This window comes from Brachyhypopomus gauderio, chromosome 10, assembly GCF_052324685.1.
Source record: "Brachyhypopomus gauderio isolate BG-103 chromosome 10, BGAUD_0.2, whole genome shotgun sequence".
Classification (NCBI taxonomy): Eukaryota; Metazoa; Chordata; class Actinopteri; order Gymnotiformes; family Hypopomidae; genus Brachyhypopomus; species Brachyhypopomus gauderio.
In genome coordinates, this window is record NC_135220.1 from 14999861 (window position 1) to 15024025 (window position 24165).

At 47.9% G+C, this 24165-nt stretch overlaps 2 protein-coding genes across 10 annotated transcripts in view; one reads left to right on the forward strand and one right to left on the reverse strand.

Annotated features, from left to right (window-relative positions):
- nsd3 (nuclear receptor binding SET domain protein 3) lies at positions 1 to 20280 on the reverse strand. Of its 9 annotated transcripts, none has more exons than XM_077019843.1 (23): positions 19937 to 20280; positions 17359 to 18377; positions 16979 to 17138; positions 16419 to 16573; positions 15560 to 16114; positions 15183 to 15285; positions 13981 to 14081; positions 13725 to 13770; positions 12968 to 13098; positions 12718 to 12843; positions 12062 to 12188; positions 11468 to 11665; positions 11007 to 11186; positions 9156 to 9305; positions 7878 to 8034; positions 7414 to 7616; positions 6942 to 7054; positions 6588 to 6857; positions 6130 to 6246; positions 5904 to 6045; positions 5622 to 5728; positions 5178 to 5379; positions 1 to 3818 (listed from the first exon to the last, which is right to left on the reverse strand). In XM_077019843.1, exons 2-23 carry the CDS (start codon positions 18331 to 18333, stop codon positions 3454 to 3456), a joined length of 4683 nt encoding a protein of 1560 aa, XP_076875958.1. In that variant the 5' UTR covers positions 18334 to 18377; positions 19937 to 20280; the 3' UTR covers positions 1 to 3453. The 9 variants fall into 9 exon arrangements, with proteins under 9 accessions (XP_076875958.1, XP_076875956.1, XP_076875960.1 ...); XM_077019841.1 differs by having other exon boundaries at positions 7878 to 8037; XM_077019845.1 differs by having other exon boundaries at positions 9156 to 9179; positions 12968 to 13101.
- A 1524-nt stretch (positions 20281 to 21804) lies between these two features.
- letm2 (leucine zipper-EF-hand containing transmembrane protein 2) overlaps positions 21805 to 24165 on the forward strand; it is a 6609-nt gene continuing 4248 nt past the window's right edge. Inside the window, exons 1-4 of the mRNA XM_077019853.1 lie at positions 21805 to 22111; positions 22978 to 23046; positions 23175 to 23610; positions 24139 to 24165. The exon at positions 24139 to 24165 is cut by the window's right edge and continues 117 nt beyond it. Of these exons, the coding sequence (XP_076875968.1) occupies positions 23000 to 23046; positions 23175 to 23610; positions 24139 to 24165 (510 nt within the window). The 5' untranslated portion in view covers positions 21805 to 22111; positions 22978 to 22999. The remainder of the gene's footprint in view (positions 22112 to 22977; positions 23047 to 23174; positions 23611 to 24138) is intronic.

A 24165-nucleotide genomic window follows, 5' to 3' on the forward strand; every position in this document is an offset into this window, starting at 1 on the left:
TCAAACTTTGAACATTCAGTACAGTTTTATTTAAGTCAAACCAGGCAAGTCTGAAACCGATTTAAATCTGTGGAATGTCGCTTAAAATACTCTCAGAATAAATTATGAATTCTGAAGAAAACCATCTCAAAAGTTGGTTAAATAAAAATACAGTAAAAGAAATTTACAAAAAATGTGCCTACTTTCACAAACATTCAGAAGTTTTTTTTACAGGCGTTCTTGAGACACTACAATATAATGACAGTTGAGTTCTTTGCCTTCTACTATGTACAAGTGGACAAGCATCATTCTCTTACGTAATGCAATAACATGGGCTATATAACATAGCCCAAATCTCTATTCAGGAGTACATCATTATAAAACTTGGAGAGGACGTTCATTCTACCCAAGTAATATCATTTAAGATACTTTTATTCTGTTGGAGTGTATACTTTGAGTCAAATGCACATGGTGAAAATTTTACAACATTTAAGATTTACATAAAACAAGTCTGGCTGCGTCCAGTAACACAACTCAGTCAACATTCTATTTCAAAGGAATGCAAGATTAGTACATGAACACAAATGATCTTTTGTGTAGCTGGTGAGATGTTATAATTTAGAATTCACTTAGCAACATAAAGATAAGGCCCTACCCTGCATAGGTAGTTCCTAATGTTCATGAGACTTGATTCACATACATAAACAAAAAAACAAAAACAAACCCAGAAGTACAGTGCACTAACATTTGAAACATCTTAAGGAGGTAATACAAAACTCTTAACAGCTGACATGGCAGAAATAGCTCTTGTAACAGAGGACACCTTAAAACCAACAGAGCCACTGCACAAAAAAAAAACCTTTGAGTAATTTAGCTCAATTTAGAGTGAGTCATACAAAGTCTACACATACTTGTGGAAAACAAGGCATTTGATTCAGTCTGAAGCAATAACAAAGATCACTGGCGTGTGTGTTTATGTCCAGTCAATGAACAGAAGGTCAGCTGGTAGTTAGCAGGGCTGGAGGGGCAGATGCAGGGCTGGTGGGGATTAGTGAGGGGTGTCAATCAGGGCTGGTGGGGATTAGTGAGGGGTGTCTGAATGAGAAGTGTCTGAATCAGCACTAGCAGGGTTGAATGAGGGGCATCTGAAACAGCTAGATACAGGCTCATCCAGTACCATTACAGAGGATGCAACCATTCACCATGTGATTCACCCCGGTAAAATGACTATATTCATCTGTGGAGAAAAGGGCTAATAGCAGAAAATCATATTGTTTACCATTATAAATTCAGCACTGTAAGGCCAACAAAGCTGAAAACAAGCAAACAAATAAACAAAAAAAGTGCATGAGACCTGAACAGCACTCCACATTAAAACTGTACAGGGCAGATTCTGCTGTTGGGCAGTGGAGAGCACCTCAGAGTCCACACGCACACCCCCACCCGGTGCCCTACACCCGCCCCGGCGCACGGCACACAGCTGCAAAAGGAGCCACAACGAAAGGACCAAAGAAAAAGGATTCAAGTAAACTGAAACATGGCACCACTTTCTCTACCACGTAAAAGCGACCAACACAGTGATACTGTGCTCATGCCTAGGTGAGCTGAATATTGCAGGCTTGGAGAAGTTCAGAAGGTACAGCGGCATTGAAAACCTTAATGCCATTAGCAGGAGCAGTCCTCTCTGCCCGGAGGTGAGGGACAGGAAGATAGCACACACTACTGCACAGTCCTGCAGGAAGAGACAAAGGTCAAATAGAAAGCTATTAAGTGTAACCACTGCCATTAGGTAAATGCACCCTAAAAATACACAGAGGAGTTCTTAAGCACAGATACTTCACATCACAGCAGCTAGTCAGCAAATCGAGGAGTTCTCACGATACGGTAACACTTAGCTGTTGTGGAGGTGCGGCGAAGATCAAAAGCTACCGACTTCTTTACTCAGATTCACATCCAGTAGAAGTTCTGCAAAGGTTATGCTACACTCTGCTGTACACTCAACTTTGTTTGACTGATTAGCAAAGTTTTTTTTTTTCTATAATAACTGTCTGTGTAAGTCATTAAGACAAAAGTGATACAAAATGTTGCTCAACATCAAGCAGGTTAAGAATTAAACGAGATCTGGGAATTAACGTAAACATTGAATACAATACCTTGAAAAATTTGCCACTATTCTACAGCTGCGTTTTATGTATGACGGAGATGATTACATTGGCAACTTCACTGAAAATAAAATCAGACTGTATTTACACACATCTATGTGAGAAATACAACAAAAATGCAAATTCCATAAAGTAAAAACAACAACAACAACAAAAAAAGCTGCAAAGCCACAATAGCAACAGTACTTAGAAAAGAAATGATTCCTTTTGGACAAATATTCTTGTTGGCACAATACTAATCATAGCAAAGAGTATTTTAAGATCAAGATGGCAGTGTTAAGGTATTGTTAATGGCCTTATCTGAAACCACAGCAGGTTTGAAGGTACCAAGAGCTGGTTATAACACTGATGCCTTCAAGGCCAGCACAGGAAGCCCCCGTCAGCAGCAGGAGGGGAGCGTTCTCGATGCTAGCCGCGCTGAAGCTAATGCTCGCCCCTCCCGTTCTGGACCTGTGGTGTGAAAGAACTCCCAGTCCCCTACCCATCCCCCCCCCCCCCTTCTGCGTGAGGACAGGAAGCAGCTAACCACCCATCCTGCCAAACCAGGTGAACACAACGAAGGCTAAGCAATGACGTCATAATTTTGCTGACAGAAACGGCACATATACAACGTTAACAATAGTGATAAACTCACCAATACCAATGAACAATACTGTACACTGAGTGGATGTAAACATAGTCATAAATATATTAATGATATATATTTTACAAAGCACAAACACAAACGGACATGAAGAGGCAGCACTTAACCAAGACTCCACTGACCGTCTCTTTACAGGCTATCTGGTCTTGTTTTTAGACGGTACCACCACTAGTTGATAATCAGATATGTAGCGAAATTCTACCGATGAGTGGCGAAGAATCTGACCTACGTGTCTCATAAGATTCCTTTGTATTTACATGAGGTACATAAAATAAAGTTCCTGGTATTTCTTGGAAGGGTTTTGCAGGTACCGTGGAGAATGGAACTGCGGAACTGTGCACAGACCTCATTTCACCTTCGAGGCCTTAGTAGAAACAGAGCCCAGCTGAAAACACCAGTAAAGTGACGATTAATTGCGTGATGCATTTCCACAACAACTGCCCAAGTGCCCAGTACCATGCATCTACAGTGAAGCCATACCTTGAGACCGTTTGGCTCAAAATCACACCAGCTGCTGTAGCCCGGGAACGGACAAATAACACTTGTAAGGATTTGATTTGTGAACCCTGGCGCCCCCCAGTGGTAGTTCGGAGAGCCCCTTCATCTCAGGAGGAGTGACCAGGTCCAGGTTGCAGTCTGTTGCTGAACACGTGCTCTGATTTGGCACAGTCACACCCCCACCACATCACCTTCCTTTTCTCCCTCACCCTCCATCTCTCCATCTCCCTCTCCTTCACCCATCTCTTCTTCCTCTTCCTCCTCTTCCTCCTCATCCTCTCCCTCGTCTTCTCCAGGTTCAGGCGGCTCCTCTTTTATTCCACTCTGGCTGGGGTGGGCGGGGCCGTGGGTGGAGCCAGGCAGGCATGGTGCTCTCTCTGGATCGTGATTGGAGCAACAGGGACGACTGTCCTGCGTGGACAGCACCAGCTGCCCACCCTCATGTTCGGGGCAGAAAGAGGCGGGGCAGAAGTGGCAGAAGGAAGAGGCAGGGTGCTGGCACACACTGCACTGGTGCCAAGGACATTCCCAGCGGCCTGCGCACACACACACACACGCATGCACGCACGCACACAGACACACACACAAAATTGTCAACACTGATGGTCAAAACCTGCTATCATCATATCTAGCAGTTAGTGAAACAACTAGTGAAGCAGCTCTGGTGAAACCTGTTAATCTAAAGGACAAAGCTATGGACAGCTTTACGAGACAGGCTTGTGTGTGGACAGGCCTCTGTATGGACAGGCCTGTGTGTGGACAGGCCTCTGTTTGTGTGGACAGGCCTGTGTGTGGACAGGCCTCTGTTTGTGTGGACAGGCCTCTGTATGGACAGGCCTGTGTGTGGACAGGCCTCTGTTTGTGTGGACAGGCCTCTGTTTGTGTGGACAGGCCTGTGTGTGGACAGGCCTGTGTGTGGACAGGCCTGTGTGTGGACAGGCCTGTGTGTGGACAGGCCTCTGTTTGTGTGGACAGGCCTGTGTGTGGACAGGCCTGTGTGTGGACAGGCCTCTGTTTGTGTGGACAGGCCTCTGTTTGTGTGGACAGGCCTCTGTTTGTGTGGACAGGCCTGTGTGTGGACAGGCCTGTGTGTGGACAGGCCTCTGTTTGTGTGGACAGGCCTCTGTTTGTGTGGACAGGCCTCTGTTTGTGTGGACAGGCCTGTGTGTGGACAGGCCTGTGTGTGGACAGGCCTGTGTGTGGACAGGCTTGTGTGTGGACAGGCCTGTGTGTGGACAGGCCTGTGTGTGGACAGGCCTGTGTGTGGACAGGCTTGTGTGTGGACAGGCCTCTGTTTGTGTGGACAGGCCTGTGTGTGGACAGGCCTCTGTTTGTGTGGACAGGCTTGTGTATGGACAGGCCTGTGTGTGGACAGGCTTGTGTGTGGACAGGCTTGTGTGTGGACAGGCCTGTGTGTGGACAGGCCTGTGTGTGGACAGGCTTGTGTGTGGACAGGCTTGTGTGTGGACAGGCCTTTTTGTCACCACATTCAGTTTCACTAAGTAATTCCACTTGCTGACTTGAGCAGGCAGTCCCCATTACAGCCACTTTGGTATAATCAGAATCGGGCAATTGAATCCGTTGTTTTGTTTTGTATTTTGAAAATGTGCGCACAACAGATGTAGTGCAGATCTACACAGTCAACACAGACAATACAACAATAGTGATAAATTACTGTTAGTCTCAGACTAGAAATAGACTTTTGTTATCATTACTATTAAATTGCTGAATTTAATAGTAAATTCCAGCACCCCCCACCCCACCCCCCCTTAACAGTATCCCCAGAGGCACTGACCATCCCAGTGATCTTTGATAACAGCAGTGTTATCGATAGCAGGGTGATGTAATTGATGGTGATAGCGTATCACCAGGCGGGTGTGGGGTGGGTGGCGTACCGTGGGGGGGCTTGGCGAGGTTGAGGCAGAGCAGGTGGTACGCTTTGGGGCAGTCCTTACGGTCACACACGACCAGCTCGCCGCCCTGGCCACAGCAGAAGCAGCGCTCACACGTCTGCTGGAGCTCCGGCCTTAGTTTACGCTTCTTCGCTTTCAGCTTAGAGTTCTTCACCTTCTCTTCCTTCTCCATGACAACGGCGCTCTGTGGAACACCCACCGGAACAGGCCATTATACACCCGAGATGGGGGACGTGCACCGGGACAGACCACTACACACCAAGGACAGGGGACAGAGGCTACTAAAGGGAAGGTGAAATGAAAGGCACAACGTAGCACTTCAAGCTAAATGGAGAAGTGAAACTTGACCCACTGATGTACAGTGTGTAAATAGTGTTTATTCACACCCTGTGTAAACAAACCCCCCCCGTAAAGGAACCGGGCTACCTTGGGCCGGACCCCCAGGAAGCCGCTGCAGTTGTCTGCTCCACAGTGACACGACGTCCGAACGTTACCCAGACAGTCCAGGTTGTAGTTAAATGTCAGCTCGGTGTCTGCAGGACAACATGATATCAGGCCAACGATTGTAACTCCCAATGCATAAAACAGCTGCAATGCACAATCTAACTTTAGGGGCTTTAATGACAGACCTGCCTGTCTTCACAGTGATTACACTAGTGTAAAGTTGGTTGGTTGGGTCAGCGGTTGGTTGGGGGGGGGGAGCCTCACCAGCACTGATGTCACACATAGTGAAGAGTCCGATGCGGATGTCACCATTCACTGTCCACTTCTGCGTCTCGCAGTTTGGACTGCAACTGTGGTTCATGAAGCGGGACAAGTTGCCTTTGGGTCCCGCGTCAATCACGCGGTCCTGACACAGGACAGGGCTGTCAGTGTTGAGCATCAGCAAACACTGGGAGCATCACCAGACTGAGGGTAGGCACTTCTTTAATACCTTTGTGAGGGTCAGCATGTAAAAGTTGGTGACATTATTCTTGTGGGCGTGGCTTATTCGCTGCCGACACTCTTCAGAATCGATTAGCTCTCCAACATACTCCATGACAAAAACACCCTATAAACACACACACACACACACACACACACACACACACACACACACACACACACACACACACACACACACACACACACACACACACACACACACACACACACACACAAATGAATCCTCGTGTCAGCTCTTCACAAACACATTTCTGCAATACAACTGCTTTTTTCATTCTAAACAGTAAAACTGGTTTCAAATTGTGAGGACTACATTATTTGCTTCCTGTTCATAACATCAACTTTTCAAGGCAGCGTTTATGGGACACCAGGCAGTCAACACAGCTGCCCAACACACACCCCACCACTCTGGCCACGGTGCTGGGCTGTGAGGTATGTCCGACTGACCTTCTTCAGGTCCTGCTTGGTTCTGAGGCCCCAGCCTCTGCTGCTGGTCCTGAAGACCTCGGTGTCGGGGTAGACGCGCTTGGTGAAGTTCTGGTTGTGGCAGTGTTCGCCGGCGGGGCACACCTGAGGGTGGCACTCGTACTGCAGCATGCGGTTCAGACACTGCGAGTCCTGCCCGCATGGACGCTCGTCCGTGGGCCGACAGATGCATCGCGGGACCTCCGACAGGTCGGCCACGCGCACCTGCACCTTCCCCACCGGCTTATTCACCTGAGCGGGAACGAGTGCACAAACCGCTGAGCTGCGTTGAGTCAAAGTCGATTGTAACAACAGCGGACAAGACCGGTGGTGTACCTTGATGAGTTTGTAAGGAGGAGGTCTGCGGGAACTGCGCTCCTGCTCCAGAGCCTCCTTGGTCTCGCGTTGAGCTTTGAGTTCCTGGAACCTCCTTGCTGCCTCCTCAAGAGCTACACACACGCACACACACACGAATCCACAAATGCACAAACACCGACACAAACATCCAAATGAACATAAAGCACATAAAGGCCAGGACAGCTGAAAGCTTGATCAAACCTGAAGTGAATGTTTAATGCAAAAGACAGCTGTATGCTGAAACCCTTGACTTGTATTCTGTGGTGTGACCGCAACTGATCCTCACTCTCTAAACTGAAACACAGCCAATCTAGCGCACTGGAACAACGCACACCTGAAGCTCACGGAGTCTCATCAAGGCGTTACATTACCATTCTTTTGTCAAGCCAGCCCAGAACTGAGCATCTACAGTTCTCATTGTGTAAACACATGGAGTGTATTCAGGTCTCACCCTTCTTGAAGGTCTTGTTGATTCCCACTTGGCCCTCAGCAAAGTTCTTGTCACTCTCCACGTAGGGGAAAACCCTGCCCTGATGGATCCAGTAGTAGTCATGGGAACCGAAGAAGAACACGGGAAAGTCTCCAATGTCGTGTCTCAGGCTTTGGATGTTGGACGGAACCAGACGTGGGTTACAGATCTCAGCAGGCCACCATCTGCATGAGAGAAAGCAAACACACACACAAACACACGTAAGCACAGGCCAGACAAGTGCTGGATACACAAGAACACAGTAGCATTAGGTACGTGAGCTTTGGGAATGCTTGTGCATTTATTTGAGTCTCATTATGGCTGAAGGATGACCATACGAATGACTCTGTCTGGCAGAGCTGTGTGGGCGGAGCATGAGAGGGGTGTGGGCGGAGCATAGGCGTTGGGGGGGCGGGGGGGAGGGCGTGCACATGCCGCAGCCGTACCTGTAGTTGCCCAGTTTGACCCAGACGATCTGCTTATAGTGGGGTTTCTTCCCCGCTCTGCATTCTGTACATAACCACACCCCTTCTGGCATCTCCATGTTCAGACATGAGGGGTGAAAAGAGGCGGGGCAAGCCTCACAGCACAGGAGTCTTCCTCCTTCTCACACACACACACACACACACACACACACACACACACACAGAGAAGACAAACGTATACACAGGGGCACACTGTTACTGTGCACCAACACTTGCTCCCAACACTAGAGGTCGCTATTCTCCAAACCTCACCCATCAGCATGCCTGCTTCCCCTGCTGAGGGCACAGGTGGAGAAGAATGAGTGAATACTTCCACATGCCTGAGGGTGACGTTTGAGGAACACAAACTTTGCTTCTAAACGTCAGGAGCTGTAGTGCCACATCCAGTGGATCAGACACAGAATGACGAGGGCCATGCACAGATCTGCACTTCAACACACCCACACACCAAGCCAAGGCTGGGAAAGAACACAGTTCTGGAATCTCCCTATTTTGGATGGCAAACATTTTTTACTGGTGGATCTGCAAGGTGACAAATATCAAAATGGTGAAAATTCACCATGAAAATGACTGTAAAGGTGCCTGCAGGCAGCCATCCAAAATGAGTTTTGATTGGGAGGAACGTGCTAAAGCAAACATTAAGGCAGAAAGCCAAGGTGAAGTGGAGCAGGAGGCCCTACAGCAGAGCAGAGGGGAAGAGCTCGGATCCCACAGAGGAGCAGAGGGGAAGAGCTCGGATCCCACAGAGGAGCAGAGGGGAAGAGCTCGGATCCCACAGAGGAGCAGCTCCAGGACTCAAAATAACCGTCTGTGTGTGCGCTACACCTTCCACCTGGCCCCCTCCGACTGCCCCCAAGCCCCCCCCACCTGCCACGCTGCCCACACCTGCTTCCTCCACCCCCCCCCCCCCCCCCCCCCAATGCTGCTCAGACTGTGTGTACGTGAACCTATTTTAGACAAGTGTGCTGTCAATTTGTGCGTCTGCAATTAAAAATCTAAAATGAAAAATTTGTGTGAGCAAGTGTGCACGCGTGGTAAGACCAAGACAGCTTATTCCTAACTGAGCTGATATTATGGGATGGTGGTATGTTATTTCAAGTCCAGCATTTGCATTAGTAACTGCAAATTACAAGGGATGAGATGAACTAAATGAAAGAAATGAACACGCAGGGCGCCACTACCAAGGCTGTAATAAGCACACAGACAATACACCACATATACCAAGAAACGTGGGGTTACCTTTTCCAATATTCTTTTTGGTAGCTGACGAAGAAGAAGGAATCATAGGTAATTTCATCAACTCAGCACGATTTGACTCAGTCAGAAGGTAGTGAGACTTAAACGTATAAGAACTTAATACGGTGTCAGTGTGGTCGTGCACTAAGAGTCCTACGTAAAACAAACAGGGAAAGTCCATGAGCAATCACACTACCCATGATCCCCAAACACACACACACAGAACACAGACCAAGGGCAGTAAACACACACACACACACACACACACACACACACACGAAGGTGGAGGGGTCCTGAAATCAAAAACACAGATCTAAAATGTGGGGCGAGGGCTCTTCCAGTGTTGGCCTGGGAGTCTTATGGATTTTGTGATCGAAACATGAATCGCTGTTGTGTGCTACAGGTAGCAATTCAAGTCCAGTTTAGGACTCTGCAGTGTCTGCACAGAGTAAGAGACCTGGCCAGACGGAACGAGGCGTCAAGCACAGACGCAGCTTCTCCCATGCCAACACCCCCAGCATCAGGATCTCTACAGACAACACAGCAGAATTACACACACACACTCGTCTCCTGTGCACACACACACACACACTTCTACTCTACTGGCGTGACGACACAGAAAACATTTCTATCTGAGGCAAAGAACAGGCTGCAGGTTCAGTCAGTGGTACAAGCGTTACTGCATCCAGCGCAATGCAACTTTGTGCCTGCAGGAGGCTCCCTAATGAAGGGACGGGTCGGGCTTATAATGAGAATAAACCGCTCGCTTTGTTAGAAATATCCACTTAACACTCTGTGGGTGAGCACAGAAGTGTTAGCCGTCCTTCGGGATACAAGCGGTCAGTTTTTTGACTGCTGGTTGGACACATCCCCCCCGACTCCCCTGGAAAAACCCCAGCAGTAACGCTGATGTGCGAAAACCACTGCACAGTCCGACCTCAGCTACCGTACCACCATCATATCAGTGTCACTGCTGCGGTGAGAGTGGCCTGCCATCCAAGCCCAATCCAGCGGTCCTGTGGTCAGGGAGGCACTGGGAGGACAGAAGATGGCAAACCGTGCTTGGCACCAGGCTACACATTATAATTAGGCACTTCTAAAATGCACCAGCAGGATGGGTGTATTCAATACAGCAGCCTGCGGACACAGGTTGTTTCTACACGTTTCTGTGCGGATTCGTGTTTCTGAGAAACGCAGCACTGAAGTGTTGTTGTTTTTGAGGGGGCGTACTAGTTTGAGGAGTTTATGATACTTATTTTTACTCCACAAAAACCTCCACGGTAATGCATCTCTCTGATTCGCACCGTTCTGGAGGTTGTAACTCTAGGCAACACCACTTTCTGCAGATTTAAAGTGCACGAGACTCTAGCCTGAAACAGGCATGAAGTCAAGACCACTGACGGCACCTTTGAGCCATCAACCACACACACACAGGAGGCAAGGAGCTGTGTGTGCACGAGTCACGCTTCACACTTCAACCTCAGTCACACTGGTGAGGGATCATAGTCTGAATGAGTCTTTACAGATTATAAACAAACAAACAGTCTCCGATGGTTTATGAACACACAGTACATCTAAAAGGAAGAAATTAGATGAAGAGGGGAAAAAAGGTTAGAAACTGCATTTAAAAAGAGTCCTACGATTAGACATGGAACAAGTGTTAATTAAGGCCATTACTCGCACTGTATGAGAAGTATTAATAGGAATTAATCTATAATCATTATGTTAACATCAGCAAGGCAGAGAGAAAGCAAGCATTCCAGACATCTGTTGTGAAAGACAAGAGACTTGGATGCATGGGCTTTGGAGTAGGGCCGCTGCTCAGAGTGGGCGGGCCCGGTGGGTGGGGCTTACCTCGGGAACAAATGAAACACCAGCCTACGTTTACGGGGGAGGAGAGGTGGCCGTTCCTCCGCGTGCTTGAGTGGCCGCTGCAGATGATGACGTGAGGCGTGAGGAGCACACTGCCCGCAGCCACGCAGCCGTCCCCCACGTGGTACGCCACGGGACAGCGGATACACCTCATCAGACGCCCTGCGTGCACACGCCACGGGGTTCACGCAAACACACACTCCAGCGTACTGCACACACACCTACTCTAAAATACTACACGCACGGGGTTTAAGGGAAATTCTCCTGATCCTCGAATTTAATTAAAGTTAAATCAAAGCATGCTAACATCACAAATAATGAGGAAAGATGATAATTTGACCCCCAAGCGTGGTCTTTATTCTGGAGGAACATTAGAGCTGTGTGGTGGAGCTTCTCCTGACAGAAGTGGCCTTGCCGCTGGTGGGTGGGGGGGTGTAATGTACCTTTGTTGGCCTTGTGCAGGTCTCTCTCCAAACAGCAGGTGGCGCAGCTGTGCTGTGGGCAACGCAGGCCTCTGGGCTCAGTGGCAGTGCCTGGGTATTTACGGGCACAGGTCTCATGGTAGTAGCGACCACAGCCGCTCACCGAACAGCGCTTCAAATCACCCTCAGCAACCTTACAGGAGAAACAAGGATGGGAGCCTAGAAAGAGAGAGAGAGAGAAAGAGAGAGGGAGGAAGAAAGTGTGAGGGAGATGAGAGAGGAAGAGAGAGGGGGGAATGCAAACACAATTAACTACTGATCTGAAAGAGCTTGTTAAATAAGTAGCTGCACAACTTGGCTGCATTTATAAACAATAATAAAATAACTCCTCCCTCATTTATAAACACATTAACTCCTCCCTTATTTATAAGCAGTAATAACTCTTTCCTCATTTATAAACTCCTCCCTCAATATACGATGCTTGTCTCACAGGTTCCACTCAGTTATCACTCAGCTAATCCAGCTTCATGGGTCCCTGTTGCATTCTTCGCATTGTTAATTAAATAACGCTGACACAGTAACTTTATTAGCATTGTTGTTGTTTAGTGTTCTGACCTGTTCTGCATTCGGTGCAGATGGGCTCTCCGTCCGAAGCCCCAGTGGAGGCCAGACAGTCAGGGTGGAACAGTCTGCTACATTCACCTTCACAGCACAGCAGGGACTCCCCAAACGTCTCACACACCTGGGTGTTCAGGACACACAGCTCAGAGCAGGTGCCTCATTCACACTGCCCCGAGACCACCACCGCTCACAAACACAAGGCCTAACACTGCAGCGGCATGGTCCAACATCGAATCAGGACGGCCGAACACCACAGCGGGACGGGCCCGGCCATTAACACGGCATCTCTGGTCTGCGCCACTTGTCATTTTCCACTGGACAGCCTGCTTGAACTGGTTCAGCATGTTTTGAAATAATGCACTGACGTAAAAAACTGCTGATTGATGGGAAATGCGGATTCTTCTGAAGAAGCGCCAAGCTGTACTGACAGATCTGCTTCCATCATTTTGACTGCCTGCAAATATGGTTACATTCCACTTATGTAAGGTTAAAACATTATGATGACATTCGTTATGTATTTTTTCTCTAGCCTTGGAATCCTCACTTTTCTGTCTGTTATGACTCAATGTTGACCATCACCTAGCATATGCATCAGTGCATCCTCAATAATCTGCATCTACTCCCAGCGTGTGCTGAAGGTGCACGCTCACCTGGCACACCGTGTCCTTCTTGGAAGACCCACTGCCCTGGCAAGAGGCGGCAGAGTCCACTGACTGGGCGTCAGAGCCATCTGGGTCTAGCGTAGCTGGACTGTCCGAGCGCTTCCCGAACCCGCTCTGTCCGGAAATCGCCAGCAAAATGCACAACAGACAACAGTCTGAGACCAGCAACATTACCCAGCAGCGTGGGATCGTTACTGACACGGCTACAGTGGGTGAGGTCCGTGGGGAGCAGGGTCACCTGGGGGTCGTTGAGGCCGCGGGAGTCTGAGTCGGACGTGTCTCTGTAGAGTGAGCTGGCCATCTCCACGTCTGTGGAAGCACGGCTACGTTTCTTCAGAGGTTTACACGAGTCTGAGATCTCACTGGCACCTGCTGGAGCACAGCGCTGTTACCAAGCGGTCTCTCTATGCGGCGAGATCCATCACCCACTTCCCACCCCCACGCCAGGAGATCCATTACCCAGCTGCCACCCCAACGCCAGGAGATCCATTACCCAGTTCCCACCCCCACGCCAGGAGATCCATTACCCAGCTGCCACCCCAACGCCAGGAGATCCATTACCCAGCTGCCACCCCAACACCAGGAGATCCATAACCCAGCTGCCACCCCAACACCAGGAGATCCATTACCCAGCTGCCAACCCAACACCAGGAGATCCATTACCCAGCTAGCTTCCCCACTACAGGAAATCGATTACCCAGCTGCCACCCCTATTCTAGGGAATCTATCACCAGCTGCCCCAAGAGATATGTTACCCAGCTCCATTAGGAGATCCATTACATAGCCGACACCACACAGCAGCCAATCAAATAATCATCTGCCACCCCAGGAGATCTCTTACCCAGCTCCCACCCCAAGCCAAGAAATCCATTATCCAACTGCCACCCCACGACCGGAGATCCGTTACCCAGGCTGCCACCCCTACTCCAGTAGATCCATTTATTACGGTTACATCACAGGTCCAAGTGCTCGTACGAGGCTGAGGGGAGCGTCACCTTTCTGTGATCCTGTTTTAAAGTCCATCTGAGGAGCAGCTTCTGCCTGGAAGACAATGTGAAGAATCATTTTGAGAACCCAGTTACAGCCCTCTGACTTCTGCTGAACAAGCAAATGTAAAACAGTCAAACGCTGAACATGAAGTCCAGTGGTTAACTGGCACGGCGGTGTGTGTGTGTGTGTGTGTGTGTGTGTGTGTGTGTGTTGGGGGTGGGTGTGGCTGTAGGTGGAGGGGGCAGGAGATGTGTGTTCTACCTGTTCTTTTTTCACCTTCTTCTTTGGAATGGGCTCCATGCTCTTCTCTGACTCAGAGCGGCTCCGCCCACACCTCCGCTGCTGTTTCCTCTCGGTTGATTCTGCAAATAACACACACACACACACACACACACACACACACACACACACACACACACATATATATATATATATATACACACACACAGTGCATAACTGGAGCTTGTGATACTGTAATCCTATTTTATTCAAGTATTACACTTTGTGTTCATGGATTATGGAACATTCATGCTCTGGCAGTGTGTGTGTGTGTGTGTGTGTGTGTGTGTGTGTGTGTGTGTGTGTATCTGCTTCAGTCTTTTCAAAGGAGTAGAACCTTCTACGGGCTTCCATACCTTCACCTCACTGGAACAGAGACATTGCAAAGACCCACCTGTATGTATCTGGGCAGAAATGTAATCAGAGTATTGTATTGTTTCTTTATGGGACCAACTGGTTAACAGGAACAACTCCTATCTTAAGCCCTTTGAAAATCTGAAGTGCATTCTTTTGAAATAATGAATAAATGCAGTTTAATTGAAGATGAATAAACCCAGGCTGCATGGCCAGGTCCCAAACGTGTTCCTTGATCAAGGATAAAGGAAAACTAAAATCTACCACAGTGTGCATGAGCATGTGAGTGTGTGTATGTGTATGCCTTAGGTATGTTCTCCACTCTCAATCTCTTCAGACAGTGTGTGTGTGCGCGTGTGTGTGTGTGTGTGTGCGTGTGAGAGAGAGAGAGAACCTGCGGTGTGTTTATGATTTTTCAGATAGATGGATAGATAGATAGATGGATAGATGGATAGATAGATACTTTTATTGTCATTGTACATGTACAACGAAATTGAGCAGCAATCCCAAGGTGCTAGAAGTAGACATATATATAAAAAATATACGATAAATTAAAAAAAAACCTGTAATACACAGTAAGACAAAAATACAAAATGCAAAATTCGCTATATTGATCCGTGAAAGTGTGTGTGTTTAGATGTGTTCAGTTCCCGCACTGCGCTGGGATAGAAGCAGTTTTTAAATCTATTAGTCCTGGATGTGATGGACCTGAGGAGTTTTCCGGAGGGGAGCTGCTGGAATAGATGATGTCCAGGGTGGGAGGAGTCTTTCAGGATGCTGGCTGCCCTACTGAGATCACTTCATACAGAGAGGACCGTGTGTGTGTGTACCTGAAGTGTGTTCTCCACTCTCTGGGTCACTCCATGCAGTGGGTGATGCAGTCCTCTCCTCCTCACTTGAGCACGTCTCCACCTCTGCTTTATCACTCGAACCCTTAACAGGCACAGCGCACGGGGCAGAGATCGGTGGAAAAAACAACACAGCATCATCACCACCTGGTACACACTATTGTTTTATGAAGCTCACTACCTAGGGTAGGAACCCATGAGATCTGGTTTCAGAATAAGTGTTGGACATCATCTTTAATGCTGCAGTGACGATTCATGACATCCCTTGATCTTCACATGACATTAACATCATCATAAAATCATGTTATCAAAGTCACACAGAGCTGATTATTTCAGTGATGAGAGGGAATGAGTCTTACCTCAGGGGACTGGGCGTGGTCTCCACCCCTCTCCTCCCGCTCCGTCTCCTTGGGTGGCTCCACCTTCTCTTTGGGCAGCTGCCAATCACATTTGATGATCTCCACGTTGAGCTTCTTCATAGTAATGGAAAGGGGCAGTAGCTTGCGGGCGGCGGCCGTCCGCCAGGGTGTGCGAACCGGAGGTGGGGACGGCTGCTGTGGGTGGGGCTCTGTCTCTGGGCTGTGCTCTGGCTCCTCCTCCCGTTGCCCAGGAGAGCTAAGCTCCTCCCCGCTGGTGGTGCTGCACTGGCGGCGGGGCTGTTGGCGTCGGCCGGACGGCTCTTCTCTCGAACCCACGCTGCTCTTGGACCGTCTGGATCGCCGCTCCGCTCGCAGGCCCTTCTTGACCCTGCTGGGCGAGGTGACGGGGTCGCCGTCATCGCCGGGCTGTTTGTCGACGTAGATGAAGGTGTAGTTCTCGTTGCGCTCCTCCCTGGTCATCAGCAAGGCGGCCTCGGCGTGGCCGACGCCCACTTCCCACTGGGCGCGCTCCCTCTGCGACTGGGGCTTCAGCAGCTGAGTGGCAGAAGATCACAGAGTGAACACTCCCTCCATCACACACCAACACCAGACGAATGCAAACCCAGGACCAGAGCTCGGGCGTGCCCGGCTCCCTGGTGCCCCTGCAGAAGTTTAATTGAATTTATTATTAAATTAACTACTAATGTTTCCCACGGCCCTTCAGTATTGCGCTGAAGGTATGTTTAGTCAACCTTTTAGCTTTTAAAAGCATCGGATTCATTTTGTATGGTGTGTTCTAAAAGCATTACGCTTGTTTAGACTGTTTTAGGTGTGTTTCTGTGGAAGGTGCTTAGGTTACCTTGTGCCTCTCTGTTGGATTGGTTGTCTTGCGTAACGTTTCAGCTTGGAGTTCCTCGAACTGGCTCTCTCCTTTATACACCACTATTCTTTTTTCATGGATCCACGCTCTCTCGGCCACGCTCCCAAAGAACTGTACATGGTATTCCCTGTGACCTGCCACCAGCGCACATGCATAGCATTAACCAGCCATTTCAACACAGACAACCAAAGCAAAAACGGAGCGTTCATCTCCACACACAGCGTCCCTCAAGACAGGCGAACAGAACTCAGCAAGCACACTAATGCAATTTATATACGCCGCTACAAACACGGAACGTGATCTACTCATGATTGATCTCTTTGCACTTTGCATTTATCACACAAAGTGCATTTACAGAAAGTCTATGATGTAAAGACTACTAAATGGACTCCAGACAAGGCTACTACTCGCCTATGACTTGCTTGGTGGTGCGAGCTAAGCTTGGGCTAAGATGTGGGTTTGAAGCGGGAATTGTGGAATTCCCGAGGGCCGGGATTAAGCCGGTCTAAGAGTGGGGCGAGCAGCTGTGGTGGGATTACCTCTGGTGTTGATCCGTGTGTGCACCTTCAGCTGAGGGTCTGAGGACACCATGCAGGGCCACCAGGGGTAGGTGCCAACCTTGGCCCACACCAGATCCCCGATGTCGTACTCACCGCTGCTGCCTGTGCTCGTGATGACCGAGGGAAACTGCTTCTCCTCCTGCAAAACACAGCAGCCCCACACCAGGTCCTGATGAGTGCAGACAGACTACAGCAGGGAGCCACTACTTCGATCACAGTGAACAGTGTGAAAAGTGAAGATCTGTCTTCATGTGGATCTGAGTTGAAAAGCTTCACGCTTGCTACTGTCTGTTAGAACATGGCCTTTAGAGATACTCAAATTATTTCAAAATCAACATCATCAACTAAAACAAACTCACCTTGGGTTCCTGGGGTTCAACTTTGGGGCTTTTGAGGCAAGAGGCAGGCTGCTGCTCTGATACTTCAGCACAGCCTTCAGTGGGTGGGGCCAAGCTTGGGGGTGGGTCCACGCTGCCCACCTGCTCGAGGCAGGAAGAGTGTCGACTGCTGCGCTTTTTCCTCTTCTCCTTCTTCTGCTCGTGTCTCCTGTGAGGTGGCTGGCTGGTCTGGACCTCCTGCAACAGGTCCCCACACAGCGAGGACTCGAAGAACTCGCGTCCGTTCTGGTAGGTCTTTATGATCTTGATTTTGATTTCCGGAGAGTTAGTCTTTTTCGCGGTGACCGCGGCGGGCTGTGCAATGGGGTTGGACGCCACGCCACTGTCCTGGGTGGGCACAGGGGGTGGAGAAGTGGGCAGCATGAGCGGAGGAGGCGGAGGGTAGACAGGCGGCAAGAGGTGGGAAGGTGGAGGCAGGTGATGATGGGGTTGAGGTATGAGCTGGGGGTTGGGGGCATGGTGCTGTTGCTGTGGTGGAGGTTGGTGGTGGTGATGGTGGTGAGGATGATGAGGCTGGTGATGTAGATGAGAGTGAGGTGGAGGAGAGACATGTGATGAAGGTTTTTCTTGGACAACTGGCGTCCTCAACACTGTCCCCTCCCCTAGCAGTAGTCCATGGTCCCCGAAGTTACGGATTGCACCGTAGCCGTTTGCCGAGCCATTGGGGAACTGAGAATACAAGGCAAACTTCGCCTGCTGCTCGTAGGTGCCGATTCCAGTTGGGTAACCGTTGGTGACCACCGGAAGGTCTTCAGGAGGGTAGGAGAAACCAGACTCCAGAGGAGACTCATAGGTGGGCGCTCCACCCTCATCCCCAGGGTCGCTGATAGCATCGTACACGTCCTCCTGTCTGATGTTAGCCGAGTCAATGAGCTGAGGGGGTTGCTGAATTGTGTTTCCCATGATCCCTTGCATGAAAGAGAAGGAGAAATCCATTGTTCTGCTCCAGCATCCTTAAGTTTCCCTTTTTCTTACAGGGTCTGTGAGGACCAGGAGAAAAAAAGAGCACACATCAAGACAGGCCACCAGAAGCCGTCCACAGATAAAATATGTTACATCGTATCATCAGTGAATCAGAAATGTCTGTAGATCATAAATATTTCCATTCATTTCTAAGACCACCAATCTTTGCAGGTTGTTTCTTACTATATGTATGAGAAGGGGGCGGGGCACTCTGTGGGTGGGTGGGTGTTTTGGGATATCAACTTATGAGCTAATTATGAAGCCCTTCAGTTAGTTGCATCAGGTGTGTTAGGGACCTGCATATTATGCGCACTTGTCACTTCACGGTCAAATTAAATCACACATGAACTTGTGCTCAGGACAAAATGGTTTTGGCGCATTATTGTAATGTAGTATGTGTATAGTGATGCTGATATACTGAGTAGTTTTGCACAACCAGTCCTAGTGCATCCTTTCAATTTAATCTTGTGTGCGCATCAACACATCTGATACAACACATAAGATAATTAGGTGCGGGAGTCGATTCAGGTGAAACTACCCCCCCCCCCCCCCGCCCCCGACAGCTTAAAAACTGTTCTTTCGTTCAATGAAGGATAGTTTATTGCAAGTATGTGCATGTGTTTGAAGTAGTAATTGTGGAACTGGAAAATGTGTATTTCGCAACGGAGAGCATTTGATTATTACAACTTTCCGGCTGCAAATGCTTCAACGGAAAAAGACCAGAGACCAGCAGCAACAATTAAACTCCTACAGCGTTTACCTCAGAAACGGAGGTCTAATCCTTGAAAAAGAGTTTCGTACAAAAAAAATAACACAAACATCTTAAGATTCACCTAGAGCTGCTGTTTGGGTGGTTTTATTATTTGTACACAAACTATGCTCAAAATCGTTGTAGCTAAACTGTTACGAAATTAACATGTACTGAAACATTGTCAAAGAAAAACAAATCCGCAGTAGCCAGACGGCTAACGTTAGCTTGGTCGAATATGGCAGACTACACTGCGCCTTTAAACCCAAAAACAAAAGGACTGCTTTGCTTACATCTGTAAATATTACACAAGTTAACACATTTGTTCGTTTGGGTGTTTAGCCGTTAACGAGAGCCACGCAGTCGAGATGAACGGCGCTTACAACGCTGAGCAGACCGTCGACTGTTTTTCCTTTCGTGATATCAAGGGGGTGTTAGCACATAAGCTAATGAGGGTTTAAGGAAGACTGGCGTTCCCATTTCACGTCGTTGTCATTTTGTGTGTACTTAGGTCAACAGTTAACAATTATTTGCTGCATTTAAACAAGTTTTTCTTTTGTTTTCCCCCCAGTACAGCGCATCCTGCCGAGGGCCGTGAAAACGTATAGGGGAATGCGAACATATCAACCAACATGGCTGCCCGTGGTCCTTTAAATCAAACTGGCTGGATTACATCTCCAACAGCCGTTATATCGCGCGAAATATGTGACAAAACGAGCGTTTTATTTGCGAAAATAAAATGCAATTATAGCAAAAAATAAAAAAAATATTTTGAGGCCACGAGCAAATAAGACTAAAAAACAACGGTAGAATGAAAAATGTCGGTACCTTCAGCGTGTTCCATTCTAAACAAATACACCGAATAATTTGATTCCGGGTGCACTTAACATCAATATACACACACGCACAAAGACTGAACAAGACAACGTATGACTCCTCGGTTCCTAAATATATTCCACTGTAGACCAATGGCGTTAGCTCAGTCCATTCTCCATCCCCATGGTAGTAACTGGTGGCTGTAAAATCGGGAGAGGCCCCTTTTTCCGCGGGATGCTAGAGCAGTCCTATGGAGATTTGGCTCCTAGTAGACTTTATTCTAGCTCAGCTATCGCCCTCTCTCTGGCCGCAACAAAAGCCCCCAGCTCAAGGCCCGTCTTCAGTCAGCGCCAAAAGAGAGCTCTGCTGATTGGCTATGGTGCATGATGTGAAAAGCATCTTGGGATGGGTAGTTTTTTTTCTCTCCCTTGTTTTAATTAAGTGCAACTGTTGAGACAAATAAAAGCTACCGATCGTCTGAAATATAAGCACATTAGAAACTGTCGCCAATCAATATTTCTTTTAGGTTCTTATTTGTGGCAATCGAGTACAAACCAGGTTTTGTAAATGTTGTTAACACAAATTCCAAGTCGGCCAAACCCACAACAATTTTTAATACAAACATGAAAAATGCGAGAATAATATGAACACTGTTCATAATTAGCTGTTAGCACTACACACAGTAAAAACACACGAGATTAACAGTTGCCTGATAGATTTCAGACTACTGTACATCTACACTAAAAGGACCAGTTTAATATGCGTGATTTTACTGAATACACCATGTAATAAGTGAAGTCAGATCAGAGCACTATAGACTGCTGTCATTAATATCTGTTGGTTCAAGATACAGTTGTTTAGGCCAGTGTCTTCTCGGTATTAGCCATGGGGATATCAACATATACTTACACTTTCTGTTCTTTTTTATGCAGGCACCTGTTTTTGAAGAACGAATCATTCGAAGAGCTGAATCAGCTTTATTAGTGTGGGAAACACCACTGCGTGCACTGCACTTAGCCGCATGAACTCTATCGGCAGCCACAGTGTCTTGTGGGTAATTTATCAAACTGACAGATTTATTGAGTTAATATAGTACTATTAAGGCCTACTAACCTCGAATGGGAGAGAATCAAAACTGATTACATGTGCTCGTCATTCGTGTCTGACATTAATAATTATAAAAGTATTTAGTTGTTTGCTCGATAAACCATAATCACTGCTTACTCATGTTATGAAAGGAACAAAGATATATACTTAAGATTCAGTAACAAAGCTATTACAAACCAGTGTTTCCTTTTAGTAGTCACAAGGCTTTGTTTTATACATTTTAAATGTTCAGTGTTGTTGTGTTAATATTTCTTGGGCAATACTGTAAATATGAATATGGTCGTGCCAATAAAGCTTACTGAACGAAGGTATTTAAACATGTGCCGCAAATATACAGTTGCTCCGGCAACAAAACAGCGACTCAATCTGTGTAAACACGAGCTACCAACCCTGTGAACGCCGTAATGTGATACTTCAGCAAACAGCAGATCCCAGAGCGAGATCCTAGGCGATTTATGAATACCACGCTCGTCATATGTGCCCCGAAATCTGAACTGAGATCAGCCTCCTCTTACGTCAGAGGGTGAAATCAAGGGGCGTTCCAGTCATCGCCTGTCCAAGTCCAGGACGCCGATTGGCCGCCACCAAGGCCGCGAAACCCTTCTCCATTGGTGCAGCTCATTCATGACGTCACCCGCGCCCCTCGCCCGAGCCTCTCGGTGCTTAGTAATCTTCCACTGAGCTCCGGAGACTCTGGACGTTAGCCGTTGGAACAAGCTCGAGCGGCTAGCGACATATGCTAGCCTTTATATATATATATATATATATATATATATATATATATATATATATATATATATTTTTACAATTTACGAATACCAACAACGCTGCGTAAAGTTCAGCGATTGTCACTATCGGCTGTTTTCAGTATCGAGGAACGACTAGTGGTTGTGAATGGCTAAGTTCGTTTCTACAATAAATTGTTTTACTGCCGAGCCGTTGACACCGAAGAAATTTGACCCTCAAGCCGCTCGCGAGGATCTCGCCGCTCGCGAGGCTAAACGGTCACCCGATTTGTTACTGAATCCAACGGTGGCGGTCTAACTGTGAAAGACATCCAGAACACGGACTTTTCGAGAGGTACTTTCTCTGACATACGTCGCACCTAGTAGCTAAGATAGCTAGGATGATTTGGCTAGCTCGTAACGTAGCCGGTGAGCTGTTTAGTGTTTAGACTCATTGCTCGGCAGTGTAACGTTATCGCTGTTTAGCTAACCAGCGTTTCCCCGAAGCTGCCAGCTAGTAAGGCCTAAACTATTAAACAGTCATCAGGTATCGCATTTCAGGCCCGTGTCACGTAGCTAAGTAACTCTGCAGAGTGTGGCAGTACTCCACATACTTTCAGATTACTCATGGCATTATGTTGTTGTCGGAAGTGGCTGGCAAAGCTTGCTGTAAAGACGCCGGTCAGCGGCGCCGAGGCCCGCTGTTGAGAGCCGAGCAGCCTCGGCCTGTTCCTGCTCTACACTGACCGAGGCGAGACGTGGCCTTAATTAACCCATGTCGGCTTTTCTTTACATAGTTTTAAACAAACGGCACAGGTTGAAATAAATAGTTAGATTGGATTATAGATTTTAATTGTTAACACAAAACTAATTACTTTTTACTTTAGTTTTTGTTTCTGTTTCTGGTCATGTTAAACCACAGCGGAATGCGAATTAGATTTTTTTTGTGATAATTCGTCAGGCGCATTGGTAACTTTACTTTTATATTGCACCTAATGTAGATAAAGGGTAGTTATACTAGTTTAGAAGCCGCAAGGATCCATTTGAGTGTAAAGTGAGTGTAACGTTTGGCCACTTTAACATCGTAGCATGTTTTCCCCATCCAGGATCAGTCATGTCAGAGTAAACAACAAAACATGTTCTTTTGCGTCAATTCATTGTCTCTAATATTTCTAGAATGATTTTAGATCTGTTTACAGCACGGTCCTTGTGTTTCTGCAGGAATCCTTGGTTAGATCTCATCATGTCCGTGTTAAGTTCTCAAATGCTGCTCGCAGTGACTAGATCTAGGTGAGATTATCTGCGTATTCTCTGCATTTCCCCCCCAGAACAATATACTTGGTGATTTTTAAATAAGAATTCTTCTCTCGTACTGTAATGATGAGACTATAAATGCCCATACTTGTATTTGTAATCAGGGGGTCCTGTTTGCTGTCCAAACACCACGGTGCTGTCCCGTCCTCGGCATGTATCCGTTACCACTCAGCGCTGGCTGGATGTCCTGTGCGCTCCGGGCCCCTGCCTTTGCACTATAGCGCCCCCTACCTGCTGCAGCCTGCATATGTTTCCACGCGGACGCTTCACAGCTCCTGGGCCTGGCTACGGGAGGCGACAGACTCCCCAGTGAGTGCAGGGGATGCACAACAGGATTCGGGGTCTGTCGTCCCCGGGTCCCAGCCGCCTCCGGCAGGCAGCACAGCGGTGGCACGCAGGTCTCTGGGCCAGAGGGTTCTGGATGAGCTGAAGCACTATTACCATGGCTTCCGTCTGCTGGGGATCGACACAAAGATTGCTGGCAGGATGGTGTGGAGGCTCCTGCATGGACAACAGCTCACACGCAGGGAGAGGAGGAGGGTACGTTGTGTGTGTGTGTGAGAGAGAGACAGGGAGAGAGGTGGAGAAAAGGAGACTACAGCAGGATTGTCAAACTGTAGTCTGTCTGTCTTGTCTGAAACTCTGCTGAGTAGTGTGTTTTCCTGCTCTGACTCGGACGTGAGCTCCTCATACACTCCTTGTCCTCATTATCTGAACCAGCTGTGTTGAGAATAACAAAACCACTAGACTATGTATTGCATACGGACCCTGGACTAGACAGTAGCCGCCAGCCTTAACTGTCTGCTTAGTGATTGATTCTTTCTTGGCCTTCAGTAACATTATCTGCATGGCTAATCTTCATATGTCCTCTGTGGAGATAGCTGAAGGATTACCTATAATGCTCAGCTGTATAGTGTAACTGAGTAGAAATCAGTTACATGACCAAAGAGAAGGTACCTTGAGCTGCAGAAACAGCTGGGGTAAATCCCAGGGACTGTCTGTCCCCGCTAAGTCCTGTATGCTGTGCTGAAGCCAGTAGCTGACCTGGGGCTGTCATCCCTCCTGCAGCTGATGAGGACCTGTGCAGACCTCTTC